At 39.6% G+C, this 15,759-nt stretch overlaps 1 protein-coding gene across 1 annotated transcript in view; it reads left to right on the top strand.

The window, feature by feature from the left end:
• Positions 1-3,019: 3,019 nt before the first annotated feature.
• LOC103192922 (interleukin 1 receptor accessory protein) overlaps positions 3,020-15,759 on the top strand; it is a 67,564-nt gene continuing 54,824 nt past the window's right edge. Inside the window, exons 1-4 of the mRNA XM_042780288.1 lie at positions 3,020-3,283; positions 5,785-5,812; positions 7,010-7,295; positions 11,625-11,811. Coding sequence (XP_042636222.1) covers positions 3,020-3,283; positions 5,785-5,812; positions 7,010-7,295; positions 11,625-11,811 — 765 coding nt within the window. The remainder of the gene's footprint in view (positions 3,284-5,784; positions 5,813-7,009; positions 7,296-11,624; positions 11,812-15,759) is intronic.

Consider the following 15,759-nt stretch of genomic DNA (forward strand, 5'->3'; position numbering starts at 1 on the left):
CATTTAGAAGTTCTGTAACTACTTTATTTTTCCCCTCTTTTTGGTTTGTAGTTGTCCTCATTTGCCAATTGATGTCTCTGGTTCCCTGTTCACAATCTTGTAAGCTTATTTTACTTTGGATACATCCATAGCTGTGTTGGTTTCTGGGTTATGTCATTTTGCATACTAATGGTCCATTGTTGTTTGCTATTTTTGGTTCTCTGTTCAAAAGACTCCCTTTAGTATCTCTTGTAAGATTGGTTTGGTTTTAACAAATTTCCTTAATTTCTGCTTCTCAGAAATCTTTTGATTTCACCATCATATTTGAGGGAAAGTTTTGCTGAGTATATAAATCTTGGAAATATTTCTCTTTCAGGGTTTTTTGTGTATACCTTCTGTTCTGGTTACCTAATGCCACTTTAACAGGAATATGCCACAAAAGGGATGGCTTGAACAAACAGGAGTTTATTCTCTTTCAGTTTGGAGGCTTTAAGTCTGAGTTCAAAGTGCCAGGCTCTAGGGGCTGGGTGAAAGGCCCTCAACCTTGGGCTTCAGCTCTGCCTCCTGCTTCCGGCCCACTGGAGCTAGAGGCTTTTCTTCACTCAGCTGCTGCCTGTTAAAAGTGACAAGCCCAAAGATGACAAGTAAAAAGGCACCATCCTGATGTTGCCATACCACACTTTGTTGTTGTTATGTGCCCTCAAGTCGGACCTGACTCATAGTGACCCCTCCTTGGGTTTCTGAGGCAGTATCACTGCGGAAGGAGATTGCCCAACCTTCTTTCCGAGGAATGGCTGGTGGGTTTGAACCGCCAGCCTTCTGGTTAACAGTCAAGTGCCTTAGGCACTACTCTACCAGACTCCTTCAAGTCCATTTTTCAATGTCCCAAGGTCAACAGAGCATGGCAGGCTGCTGAACAATGACTCGGCTATGTGCAGGCTTCAAGCACGCCATAAGCTAGAGACCGTTCCCCAACAGTCCTCCTTATATACAGGAGGCAGACCACATCCTTAAAGCAGCTACTCAGCGGCTCATAGTAGATTCCAACATGAAGTTGATTACCAGTCTCATCATGGGGAATACTACATTCAGGTGCCCGGCCACTCAATCAGGCCCAGCCAAGTCGCCACATAAACTTAACTACCACATCATCCCGTTGCCTTCTCGCTTACATGGTTTCTGCTGAGATATCAGAGCTTATTCTCATTGGTTGTCCTTTGTAAATAACTTTTGTTCTCCTGTTTTTGCTGCTGTTTTGGGTTTTATCATGAAACATTCTTTTACTATACAATAATTTCCCTGGAGAAGGATTTCATATTTGGTAAAGTGGAGGGGCAGAGAAGAAGGGGAAGACCCTCAGTGAAATAGATTGACACAGTGGCTGCAATGACAGTCTCAAGCATAGCAAGTATTGTGAGGATGACACAGGACAGGATAATGTTTCACTCTTGTACATAGAGTCTCTATGAGTCAGAATTGACTTGATGGCACCTAGCAACAACAACAGTTTTAATGAAGTTTCAGAAATGAATGAAATTGATGCATATATTCAATCTGCAATATTTACCTGAAATGTTATGGTTTTAATTTTCCATAAAATGAATGAACTAATTTTACAACTTGGCAGTTTTCATAAAATGCATCTTTAAACAAAGTGGTAAGATAGATATTTAATTAAAAATATTGCATTGTACAGTGTGCATTGCAGTGAATAGCATTCAGCATTTTGATCTTTCTTCTTCTTTCTCTGTATAGTGAATTTTAAAAAGTTCCTCTAAATAAAAGCATAATGGAGGTATATGTCACTTAACGTCCATATAATGCATTTTGTGAAATACTATGTTATGTGATTTGTATGTCCAAATCACATAATGTCTGCAGTCACTCAGCTTGTGTGAAGCCAGGGGCCTGAACTGGGGGGCTGCTGCTCTCTGTGTCTACCCCCCAGCTGGGAAGAGGTGGCAGAAGAGTGTTTGCTCCTCACCCTGTGGCACTGGTGCACCTCTCCCCTTCAGCTGGTGCAGCAGCTGGGGCTGGAACCTGAGCTCAAATTAAGGGTCTGCAGCCCTGTAAGTTATAGAGGCTTCTACCCTGAGACCACACCTCCATTCAGACAGGGAAAATAGGGATCCCAAGGGTTTACACCTTCAGGAAGGCTAAGGGAAGATGGAGACCATCAGGAGTCCCTTCCTGCTCTGCCCCTGTCAGTCTCTTCACTGGGGCCACATCCTGGAACCCACCATCACCACTAGGCCCTACTTCACTTCCATGATCATCATCATGACACCCCTCCACTCTAGTCCGGAAGCCCTCTCCACAGCTGGTGGAGGTGCTGTCTGAAGTCCAGGAAGTTGAGACTAGCAAAAACACTCCCTGGCCCAATTCTGAATGAAAGTCTGAGATGGCCTCACCATCTCCCCAGCCAGATGTTTCTGAGGCGAGGATAGGCCAGGATGCGGGGGTGCTGAGTGCCTGCTGAAGGACCTTCCCCAAAAATCCAAGTACGGTGATAGCTTTGGGCCTGAAGTCATTTGGACTTGCCCACAGGCCAGCCACCAGGGGCTGGACCTTGCACACGGAAGAGGGGCCCCTGGCACATGACACTCCTGCTGCAGAGCGGCCTGGGGACTAGTGGTGGCCCCAAGTGGGCCAAGCTGAGCAGTGGCTTGGGCTTAGGCATGGGCTTCAGGGACCTGGAGGGCAGTGTGTAGGGTGGCCAGCCGTATCACTGTGAAACCTGAGGCAAGAGCTGCAAGCATAACTCACTGCTGCTGAAGGAGCAGTGCATTCATATGGGTGAAAAACTCTTCCCCTGCCATGTGTCCAGCAAGCACTTCAGTGGCTGGTCTGTCTCCAGCACCAATGTATCCACATGGGCAAGAAGCCCTAGGACTGTGGCCAGTGTGGCAAGGCCTTCAGCCACAGCTTGTACTCCACCCAGCACCTGCACATCCACACTGGCCCAAAGATCTACCATTTTGGCCATTGAGGCCAGGCCTTCATCCAGAGCTCCAACGTGGTGCAGCACCAGTGGCAGCACATGGGCCAGAAGCTGTACACCTGCAGCCAGTGTGGCAAGGCCTTCACATGGAGCTCCGTACACATCGAGCTCCAGCTCATCCACACAGTCAAGAAGCCCTACAAAAGTGGCGAGGCCTTCCGCAGCTGCTGTCCCTTCCAGCACCTGCTGCCCCTTCCATCACTTGTAGACCCACACTGGCAAAAAGCCCTTTGCCTGCAGCGCCTGAGGCAAGGCCTTCTTTTGGAGCTTACAGCTCTTCCAGCACCAGAGGATCCATTACAGGCAGGGCCATCCAGCTCCACATGCACAGTGTCCCTAATAAATCGTTTCTGGTTGCTGGGGGAGGGAGGGCAACTTTCAGGATCACAGACATATATGACGTCAGACGTTGATCAAACAGGCATTATACCTGTACTTGTAACAGTCGATTTGTTGAGTCTGGGAATAGCCAGCCTGTTAAACTTACCATAAATTTATGAATTATTTAGGTGACAAATCCTTTTGCAAATCAGAAAGCTTCAAATTCTTTCCTTTATCAAAATTAAAGTAGCTCCTAATTTAGTTGTTCTATAAGGTATCCAGGAGCTCTGGTAGCGTAGTCCTTAAGGCACTTGACTGCTAACCAGAAGTCTGGTGGTTCAAACCCACCAGCCACTCCTTGGAGGGAAGGTTGGGCACTCTGCTTCCTTAGTGATACCGCCTCAGAAACCCAAGGAGGGGTCGCTATGAGTCAGGTCTGACTCAAGGGCACATAACAACAACAACAACACAAGCTATCCACTGTGATAATAATATTGCCTAACTGATAAACTGTTTCGTTCTGCTGTGCATGGGGTCGCTATGAGTCGGAAACGACTCGACGGCACTTAACAACAACAACAACACAACTGATAAACACTAACTTCAATGACATTTGTTAAAAAATCTGCTACACTTGTAATTTTACTCTTGAGTTGTAGGTTGTGTAGGCAGCCTTGTTAATACAAGGGTGGATCAGTTGCCTAAGCGGGGTTGTTTTGCATCTTCGGGCAGCTGTGCTTCCTGGGCTTGGAACCAGGAGTTTGGGTCGTTGCCTCAGTTCTCCTCCACATGGTCTCTTATTTCCTTAGTAGCCTTTCCTGGGCGTGTTCACATGGTGGTAGCAGCATTTCAAGAGAAAAAGAAAAAGCACACAAGGCCTTTTAAGTCCTAGGTTTGGAATTGGCACACCATCACTTTTACTGCATTTTCTTTTTTTTTTTTTGGTAAGTGTGAGACACAAGGAAAGCTCAGATCATAAAACCCAAATCTAACCTACTGCTACCTAGTTGATTCTGATAGTGACTCCATAGGTCAGAGTAGAACTGACCCACATTGTTTCCAAGGCTGTAAATCTTTACAGAAGCAGACTGCCTTATCTTTCTCCTGTAGAGCAGCCACTGACCTTTTGATTAGCAGCCCAGTGCTTAACCATAGGGCCACTAGAACTCCCCCAGAGCACAGGGTGGGGAAAAAGACTCTTCTGTTGATGGAGAACTCAGAGCATCACAATACAAAGGTGTGGATAAAAGGAAAAGTGAGAATTAGGGCTGTTTTTGCAATCTCTGTCTTCCACAATTGTCAAGTGATACAAGGCCCTCAGTGAGATGGATTGACACAGCAGCTGCAACTGTGGGCTCCAGCATGCAAGGACTGTGAGGCTGGCACAGGACCAGGCAGTTTCGTTCTTATACAAGGGGTCGCTATGACTCAGAGCTGACTCGATGGTACCTAATAAAACAAAAAGACCATTAAAAATAATTTTTGGTGATAAAAAATAAATTGAACATACAATGCAGGAGTATAATTGAGTCAGCTTGATATAATCAAACTCCTTTTGAACCCAGCTATGAACAGATTTCCTCAGTGCACATATATATCCAAAATTTTTGAATTAATGCCTGAACACATTTATTAAAAAAAAAGCCAATCTAAATCATTAAAAGATACACTTCCAATGAAATTTCATATTTAATAATTACTTATAAAAATTTTAAATATACATTCAAATTGTATATACTGATAATCATAATAAAATGTATTCTGGAACAAAAAAATCATTTTATCTCCTTGTGCATTATATACTGAACAGAAAAAATAAAATAATGAAAACAAATTTTTGACTATTAAATATAAATTCCATTAACTTAAAAAGGTATGTGGGGTAATGGAATTAATGCAAGTTCAAGAAGAAAAAAATGGAACAGTATAGAATTTTCAGCTGTTAAAACTTATTTAAATATTTTGTAGGTGATGACTGGTGTGTGGAAAACCACTTCCATTTTATGTGGTTCAAAGATGTTGTAACTATTTTATTTTTAAATGTATTGTTTTTTTAATATGATACTAATCATGGCTTTTTTTTCAATTATTATATTTATATTGAAATTTTTATAAGCCAACTTAAATATAAAAAGGATTACATAATTAAAATATGTTTACACACCTAGGTATGTACATATGTTAAGGGATGCAGAGAACATAGAAGATTATTTTAAAGTGATTGCTTTGGGGCCCAAAAGACTTTATGACTCTGATCTCTTTTCTGCTTGCATATGTGATTATATCTAGAGCCCTAAATAAAGACATCACCTGTAAGAAAAACAGTCACTTGTTATCCTTCTTTTCCCTGTATATATAAGTTACTACTTTTCATTATAAAAAATAAAATGTAAAAACAATTACAAATTTCATTTGCCTCTGTGTCATTGAAATTCTGGCAATTTTGATCTCCAGTGGATATCACTGAGACCTCCTAACTTGAGATCTGTGGTCTCAGGACCCATCAAAGTAGTCAGAAGACACACATGGTTAGTCCAAATTGAAACATACTAGCAATGTAAAATACACTGACTTTTGAAGGATTAGTACAAAAAAAGAAAAAGGAACGAAAGTCAAATAGTTCATTAATATTCTGAGATATTTTGTGTATACTTGGTTAAATAAAATATTATTGAAGTTAAGTTTACCTGCCTTTCACTTTTTTACTTTTCACTTTTTCACTTTTTTACTGGGCTACTACGACATTTAGGGAGCTCTGGTAGCATAGTGGCTAAAGCACTTGACTGCTAACCAGAAGGCTGGTGGTTCAAACCCACCAGCCACTCCTCGGAAGGAAGGTTGGGCAATCCTACTTCCGTAGTGATACTGCCTCGGAAACCCAAGGAGGGGTCGCTATGAGTCGGGGGCGACTCGACGGCAAATAACAACAACAACAACTAGGACATTTAAAATGACATATGTGGCTCACATATATATATCTATTGGACAATGACAGTCTAGATGAAAAATCTGGAGACCTAAGGAGAATTGGCAATCTTTTTTTCCATCTACTTGAGATGTCTTTTCAATTACAGTTTCCTCTTTAGAATCTCTTCGGTTCCCAGAGGAGTGAAAAAACACATACCTTCCTTTCTGGGTGAGATCCTCCCTCATACCTTGTAAGATTCAACAGGATCAAACTATTCGATCAAATCTTTATCCAAGAGATATTCAAAAATCAATAAAGGAAGGGAAAGAAGTCATTTCCTCACACCACAGGTACCTATTGTTTACATTTATTAGGGGGAGGCTGTTCTACTCAGTCCTACAGGGTCTCACTGAGTCAGAATGGACTTGCGGGCAGACAACAACAGTTGAAGATGAGGTCTCTGAGGGGAGCAAGCAGTTTGCAGTCCAGTACTAACCTAAAAGTTGGGAATTCAAACCCACCCCTGTAGTACTACAGAAGAAAGGCCTCATGATCTGCTTCTTAAGATTACAGTGAAGAAAAACCCTGTGGAACAGTTTTACTTGGTAGCACATGAGGCCATCATGAATCAGAATTAATTCAAAGGCATTGAGTTTTTTTTTTTTTGGGGGGGGGGCACTGAAGATGACCAAAGAAGGAATCCTGGAAAAGACTGGCATCCCAAGCAGAAGGTATGTTCTCTAGAAGCCTGTAACTATGAGGTGACTCATCTGCCCTCTCTTTCTTTCTGATTGTTTCAGAACGCTGCGATGACTGGGGACTGGATACCATGAGGCAGATCCAAGTATTTGAAGATGAGCCAGCTCGCATCAAGTGCCCACTCTTTGAGCACTTCTTGAAGTATAACTACAGCACAGCCCATTCAGCTGGCCTTACCCTGATCTGGTATTGGACAGGGCAGGATCGTGACCTTGAGGAACCAATTAACTTCCGCCTCCCTGAGAACCGCATTATTAAGGAGAAAGATGTGCTCTGGTTCCGGCCCACCCTCCTCAATGACACAGGCAACTATACCTGCATGTTAAGGTATTCTAATTCCCAGCAATGACTTTATCTTTTCCCTGAATTCTTGGTCTTTTATTCAAAGGAGTATGTGTCATAAAGTTGGGGAGGGAAAGGGAGAAAGCAGTAAGAAAGAGTTCACACCACCTTTATCACTTAGATGATGTGCCCTGGAGGAGGTGTGCAGAGAAAAACATGGCTGGCCCAAGAATGTTCTACAGAGGTAGTTCCTTTTCAGACACTGGCCCATATCCAGGTAGTATAAAGGTGGAGCCTCTTTTGTTGGGTCCCTTGCCCTGATGTTGAAACCTGACTACATTTCTACTTCACCTGAAAGATCTAATTCCCTAAACAATGGGCAGGGCACAACAGGGAGTAGAGCCCATTCATACATGTTGCTCTTGGCATGTTACAAAGTGCTTAGCCCAGAGTAGAGACTGAGGATGCCTTTATAAATAAAGAGTATTTCTGAAACAGCAAATGAATTTAGCATTGTTGTATCAGGGTTAGAATTCACCAAAAAAGACACAGACCACACATGCTGTACTAGTGCATAGGTAATCACATAGAGAAGAAAGAAGAGACAGAGCAAGATCAGCTTCACTAGTAGTTACTGGTCTCCCATGGCCAACACGATCCCCCCACACACATAGGATGCATGCAGAATGGAGGAAGATTTCCTGTGTATCCCCTCTCGTGCAGTAGGCTAAGAGACCTACTTCCCTCCCTGAGAGGAACAGATACAATAGTGGGATTGGCCAGGTGCCATATGGTGCCCACACATATTCTAGAGACAGAGAAAGTTACTGTGTGTCTAGAACATGGGGAAGGCTTCTCCAATAGGGAGAAGGAACTGAGAGAAAATGTGACTTAATTCCCAGCCTCCTTTTCAGAATGTTATGGGCCCAAGGCCTTTACTTTAGGTAGTTATGATGGGAGATATATGGGCAGGTTGTTACCCTAACACGAACAACAATTCTCCACCAAAATTCCATTAAGAGAAGAAGCAAGTGAATGCCATATCCCTGGAAATCTAAGAAGATAATGCAAAGCAGCCCACTTTTACTGCAAAATGTCTTTGAAGTCCACTTTTCTTCAAGATTCATGTAGATTTTGTATTTTATTCATAAATATATCTATAATCAATATATATTTCATTAATATATATTAATATAACATATTCATGTTCTTGCTCCAAAAAATCATAAACATAAGGCCCTTCCAAGGAATAACCATTTCAAGGTATAGTTATTTGGCTGCTTTTTATCCAAGATCCCCTTTTAGCTGTCAGGTTATTTTGTTTTCTGAACTCCCATCTGAGTTATGAATTATTTTTTTCCACACAGTTTACTAGTATTCAGTAGACAATCCTATCCATTCTCCTGAATGCTCCTTTTCTCTCATGGATGTTAATTGTTCTCTGATCGGGAATTTTCATAAATTTCCATTGCATTGTGAATGTATAAAAAAGGACCGCTTCTCAGTCTTAGGTGTTTGGATTACTGAGCCCTCAAGGCTCCATGTAAACACTGAAGGCTCTTATGAGGCTTTCACCTGGCACTTAATTTGATTGGAGTGAACTCTACACTAATGTGTGAGATTCCAAGGGGGGTGGAATACTCATGTGTCCTTATTTATGCCCTGGTACAGTCTGGTATAGGAGCTTTGGTAGTGTAGTGCCTAAGGCACTTGACTGCTAACCAGAAGGCTGGTGGTTCTAACCCACCAGCCACTCCTTGGAAGGAAGGTTGGGCAATCTACTTCTGTAGTGATACTGCCTCGGAAACCCAAGGACAGGGGTCACTATGAGTCGGGGCCGACTCTACGGCACCTAACAACAATAACAACACTCTGGTAAGAAAGAGAAAAACACACTGTAGTGGAAAGAAGGGAGTTTGTTAGTACAGTGGTTTAAACTTTCAGCTGCTAACTGTAAGGTTAGTGGTTTGAACCCACCAGGTTCTCCATGAGACAAAGATAAGGCAGTCAGCTTCCCTAAAGATTTATAGCCTTGGAAACCCTATGGGGAAGTTCTACTCTGATAAGGTCTCTATGAGTCTGAATCAACTCAATGGCAGTGAGTTTGGTTTCGGTTTTGGTGGTAGAAAGAACACTAGCTGAGAATAGAAAAACGAGGCCATTGTCCCAGCTCTGCCATTACTTAGTTGGGTAACCTTAGGAAAATCAGGCCCACATCTGAGCTTTGGTATGTATTTCTATGCAGTGAGAGTGTTGGTTTACAAGTTCTTTTGAGCTCATTTTCATCTTAGAAGGTTGTTAATCCTTTTAACATTTCCCAGGTGAACATCAGCAAGTACCTGGGAAGAGATCAGCAGTGGCTTGCTGCATAACCTTAGTCTCTATAGGAACAAATTACACAACTATTAAGGCCTGAATATACCTTTAATAAACCAAAACAAAATCAAACACGCTGCCTTCGAGTTGATTTTGACTCATGGAGACTGCCATTGGATTTCCAAGGCTATAAATCTTTATGGAAGCAGATTGCCTCATCTTTTTTCCACAGAGCATTTGGTGGGTTAAAACCACTGACCTTTTGGTTAGCAGCAAGATGCCTTAACCACCGCACCACCAGAGCTGCTTACACCTTTAATATTAGTTACCAATTTCCAATTTGTCACTTCTGTCATTTGTTTATCTGCATACCTATCTTCCAGATCCCCAAAGCAATTGAAGCATCCCATTGTCCTGGGGTGATTCTTAGAGAATGACCTTAAAGTGAACCTTTGGAATCATAGGCTTAGATGTTTTTACGAACTAGAGTTAGGTTCATCTTTTAGTGTTTTACTACTTGTATTCTTGCTCTAATATCCCTGTTAAGTTCAATCCAGATTCTCTTTGACTTTTGGAACTGGAGAAGTCAGTCCAACTATTGATCACCATATTTTAAAATCAGAAAATGTATCCTTATATTAAGCTGACATTTACTTGTTTAACTTCCACCTGTAGAATCCATCTACTTGGTAGATCTTTCGTTATTTGTGGGCAGAGATTATTCCTGCTTCTCCCCTTTGTCATTTTCCTACCATTTTCCCAAGTCAATTTTAGTTAAACTCCCCTCACCCTATCTTGGGGACTGCCTCTCCCATTGCTTCCATTATATTTAGTCTTGATTCATTAGTCATTAAGCACCTGCTATGTATTTGGCTCCCTAGAGAGAAATTAGGGAGAATGAATGAGCCATTATCCCATCACTTTAGAAAATCAGTTATAGTTATTGGTCTATGTCCCCTTATTTTCCTGTATGTAGACACAAGTGCCACATGCATTCCATTCATTGATAAATATTTACTCAATACTTCCTAGATGTTTTAGATAGTGTACTAGACAAAAGGAATATAAAAACATATATGGCCCTACCTTTGTGGACTTAACATTTTGCAGAGAATATATATTATTAAGTCATAATGCAAACATGTAATTTTGAACTTTGATAAATTAAATGAAGAAAAAATGCTGGGCACTTAGGGTATGGAAGGAGAAGTGAGGCTAATTTAGAAATGGGATGGGTAGAAGAAGACATAGAAGACCTCTATGTGAAAAGTGGGATGGTGAGGGAAAAAGAGCTCTCAAGGCAGACAGCCTGTGCAAAGATTATAGCATAAATACAACTCCCTAGCTCTCCTAAGTTGCTTCATATGTGTGTTTGTTTATTTTTGGCATTTAAGCTTGATTTTTTTCAATACGTTCTTACAACTTGGAATGATTGTACCATAATTTTAATTAGAGTGTTCCTTTTGGTAGACGTTTTTCTTTATTCCAGTGCTTTCTTTGCTGAAGCAACACTGTGACGGATATTTTTCTATCATGAGCTATCTTTCTATTCCCTCTTTTTATGCTTCTAGCATTTGAAAAAGTTTTCAAAAATAGAATTACTATGTCAAATTCTAAGACTTTTTTTTTTTTGGTGAGTGGAAGGAGTGGACTTTGGCAACATTTTTTTTTTTCCCCTCTAAGTGTTGTGTTTTTGGATTTTGGTTAAGGGTTGTTTATACCATTATAAGCAATGAGTAAATATGCCATTCTCACCATAGTTTTGTCAACACTTGATTGTTCCTGAATATGTTTCTAGTGTAAAATATATATGTACATTTGGGAACATATCTTTAAAAATATATATATTATTACATTAATAATAATTGTGTCATTTTAAATTCTGTGATGCCAGTTGCTACAGGAAATAGCTTCACCATTTGATTCTTACATGAACTTACACATATAAATGGAGTCTCAGTACATAGCATGACTTCACTTAAATCATGTTAATATGGTTGGTATGTTAAACCAAATGCAAATGAGACTGCCCATTCATTTTGGTATTTCTCTTTTCAGGAACACTACTTATTGCAGCAAAGTTGCATTTCCCCTGGAAGTTGTTCAAAAGGACAGATGCTTCAGATCCCCCATGAAACTCCCAGTTCATAGACTGTATCTAGAACATACTCTTCAGAAGATCACTTGTCCTAATGTAGATGGATTTTTTCCTTCCAATGTTAAACCTACTGTCACTTGGTATAAGGTAAGCAAACCAGAGGACATTTTGCCCTCTCTAAAATGGCTATAATACTTTTTTAGTTAAATATAGAAAATGAGACTTTTTCCTAATATTTTCTGATTTCTTCCTTAATGTTGTTGTTGTTATGGGCTGTCAAGTTGGACCCGACTCATAGCGACCCCTCCTTGGGTTTCTGAGGTGCTATCACTATGGAAGTAGATTGTCCAACCTTCCTTCCGAGGAGTGGCTGGTGGGTTTGAACCGCCAGCCTTCTGGTTAGCAGTCAAGTGCCTTAGGCATTATGCTACCAGGGCTTCTTCCCTAATAGCTTTATACAAATCTTTCACCATTTGATTAATTTGTACCACTTTAATGGGAAATGGTGTATTTTGCCTCAATCTGCCATTTCCAAAATTAAGTTCCCTGCAATAACAGTTCTGTTATTTTTATTAACTTCCTATGCAATACATTTTGATAAATGCTGCCCGCTTTTATTTACTGCTTAGTAAAATCAAAAGCTGCTAATTCCTATGATGAATTTCAATTCCCTAATTAGTCAGTACTATATTTTATTTCTTATGTGTGTTTTCAGTAGCCCATTTTTGGTCTCCTCCACATCTGGGGGATTTGGCAAGTGTTAATTAAAAATCAGTTTGTCGGAAGCTGGCATTTGTGGCAACAGCACAGCTTTCGATCTCTTTGAATCTGCACATAAAGCAAAGCCAAAATCCCACGGTCAACACTTAAAAAAAAAAACCAAAAAAACCTCAGTGATAAGTTATTCAGAAGAACAGTTTTCAGAAGAGTCGAAGGAACAAACCCACGGCCTTAAACACATATGCTATCAGTGTCTGTAAGGCTTTTGATGCAGAGGTTAAGAACTTGGTTGCTAACCAAAATGTCAATGGTTTAAACCACTAGCCATGCCACAGGAGAAGTGGCAGTCCACATCCTTAAAGATGTACAGCCTTGGAAGCCCTGTGGGTCAGTTATACTCTGTCGTATGGGGTTGCTATCAGTTGGGATCTACTCAACAGCAACATTTTTAATTAGTGTCTGTAGAGAAGGGAGAATAAAGAAGCAATGTGGTCTCTGCAGACTTGAGAACAAGAGAACCCTTAAATAGCCAGCAAGTACTCTCTGAAAAGTATGGTGAGCTAGTTTGAGAACAACATCTGAAGTAGGGACAGGTTTTGATCTCTAAAAGAGAGTGAGTACAGAGATCCGTGGTAAGAAGTTCTGAAGGGTTACAGCAGATAAAGTTCCAAGACATAAAAATTCTGGAAAATGACCAGCCATATTGAGAAGAAACTACTGAGAGTTGAATAAAAATTAAGCAGGATAATGCCAATAAAGAGGTAAGAAGAGAAGGATTGAGTGAAATTAGAGGGGAAAGAAAGAGCTCAGTAATCTCAAGTTTTGAGGAGGGAACTCTGTTTAGTTAGAAAATCCTGCCATATTTTAAAGTTCAGGGAAATATAAAACTAGTTTCCTATAAAAATGAGCAACAAAAAATATCAATGTGAACTCATTTTAAAAATTAGAAAAAGGAAAATATATGGAGAAGAATAACATAATGATAATATAACAGCAAGTAAATACCATAGACAATACCTTAAGATTAATGGAAGGTCAAAGGGAGAAAATGTCTTAAATTCAAATATAAATGATGAATAAACATAAGAAGACTAGAGTGGCTATAAAAACATCAGATAAAGTAGATGGTAAGGCAATGACTATTACCGCAAAACATCCTTTGCCATCTAGTTAATTCTGAGTCATAGTGACCCCATATGATACAGAGTAGAACTGTTCCATAGGCTGGAATGTTAATGGTAGCACATCCCTAGGCCTTTCTTCACAGTATCTCTGGGTTAGTTCAAACCACCACCCTTTAGGTTAAGGAGTCTAGCACAAACTGTTTGCACCACCCAAGGACTTCTAAGGAGCATTCATGTTATCAGTAGGAAGACATGATAATAAAAAATGTCTATGTGCCTAATAACAAAGCTTCAAAATGCATGAAATAAGATATAGCAATATTAAATGGAGAAATAAACAATTGTACAATAATAGTTGAAAATTTTAACTTCTGTTTCTAAGCAATTGATAACACACCCAGATTAAAAAAAAAACTTCATGATACATAAAAGAGATGAATAATGCTATCAGCCACTTTGACCTAACTGATAATTTTAGAACAGTACACCCAGCAACTACAGAGTACACATTCTTTTCAAGTTCATATAATATGTTCAGTAGGATTTACCATAATGTAGACACAGGCAAAACTAAGCTGTGGTAGGAAAAAAAAAAAGAAAATAGAATAGAATGGGGTTGCTTTTAATGGAGGAGGGTGGAATTTGACTGGGAAAGAATATAAGGGAGCTTTCTGGAGCAATGGTCATATAGTGTATATCTGAACTGGGTTTTGGGTTATGTATAGTGTTCATTTTTCAAAACTCAGAAAATAGTACACTTAAGATTTGTGCATTGTGTGTAAACGTTATTGCAAAAACAAAAAGAGAACCATAAACAGATAATAGATTCCTAGTTAATGATATTCAAGAAGTGTTTTAGGAAAAATATATACTGATGTCTGTGGTTTACCTTGTAATGAATCAAAAAATAATCAAAATTCATATATAAATGGAGGGATGGGTAATCAATAGATATATGATAAAGCAATTGTACTGAAATGTTAAGTAGTATATAGATAGTGAGTGTATGAGTATTCTTTGAATGACTGTTTGAAATTTTTCGCAATGAAGTATGGGAAAAAAATAGAAGAAATGAAGAAAGGCATAAAATACATGAAGAATGAGATAAAGTTATAAATGAAAGACATAGAAAAGTTTTGAAAGAAAATAATAAATCTGAAGATAAGGATAGACAATCTCTTATATGGATAAAGGAAGTCCCTGAAGAAGGAAAATCAAAGCAAAAGCACCAATCAGATACTAAAAGTTATCCTTCAAAGTAACATTCTTAAAGTTATTAAAATATTTTGAAACTATATATAGAATAAGCACATTGCATACCTGAGCATATTAACCCACAACAACCAATTTCAAGACATATTCAAGTTAAATTACTAGAATTTAAAAAGAAAATGACAAGAAACTCTCTGGGATCCTAGACAAAAGGAGCAATTGATTTATCAGGTAAGGAAAATTAAATTATCATCAGGCTTTTCAATAGCAGTCATTCATGAGAAAAGAAAATGAAGTAACATAAGATACCAAGAAAAGAAAGCACAAGTCAATGATTTTATATTCAGTAAAACTTATTTCCAGTACAAAGTTATCTACACTTAAAATTCTGGGGATATTATTTCCATGAATTCTTTTTGAGGAACTCACTAGAAAACAAAATTCAGACAACTGAAAAATCACTTTGTTAGGTGCTGTCAAGTCGGGTCCGACTCATAGCAACCCTGTGTGCAATAGAAGAAAACACTGCTGACTCCTGTGCCAGCCTCACAATCATTGCTGTGCTTGAGACGCATTGTTGCAGCCACCGTAAAAATCCATCTCACTGGGAGTCTTATTTTTTGCTGATCCTCTGCTTTACCAAGAATAATGTCCTTCACAGGATTAACATGTCCAAAGTATGTAAAACAAAGTCTTACCACCTTCTCTTCTAATAAGCATTGTGACTACACTTCCTATAAGAAAAAATTTTATGTTCTTCTGGCAGTCAGTGTTATAGTCAATACTCTTCACCAACACCCTAAATCAAATGCATCAATTCTTCAGTGCTCTTTATTCACTGTCCAGCTTTCAAAAGCATGTGAGGTGACTGAAAACAGTATGACTTAAGTCAAGCGTACCTTAGTCCTCAAAGTGACATCTTTGCCGCTTACCACTTTAAGATCTTTTACAGCATAACATGGTATCAGGATTGGAGGAAGAATCATTAACAACCTGAGATATGCAGACGATACAACTTTGCTTGCTGAAAGTGAGGATG

Source organism: Orycteropus afer, unplaced genomic scaffold (assembly GCF_000298275.1).
Source record: "Orycteropus afer afer isolate SDZICR_OR568_19922 unplaced genomic scaffold, OryAfe1.0 scaffold00032, whole genome shotgun sequence".
NCBI lineage: Eukaryota > Metazoa > Chordata > Mammalia > Tubulidentata > Orycteropodidae > Orycteropus > Orycteropus afer.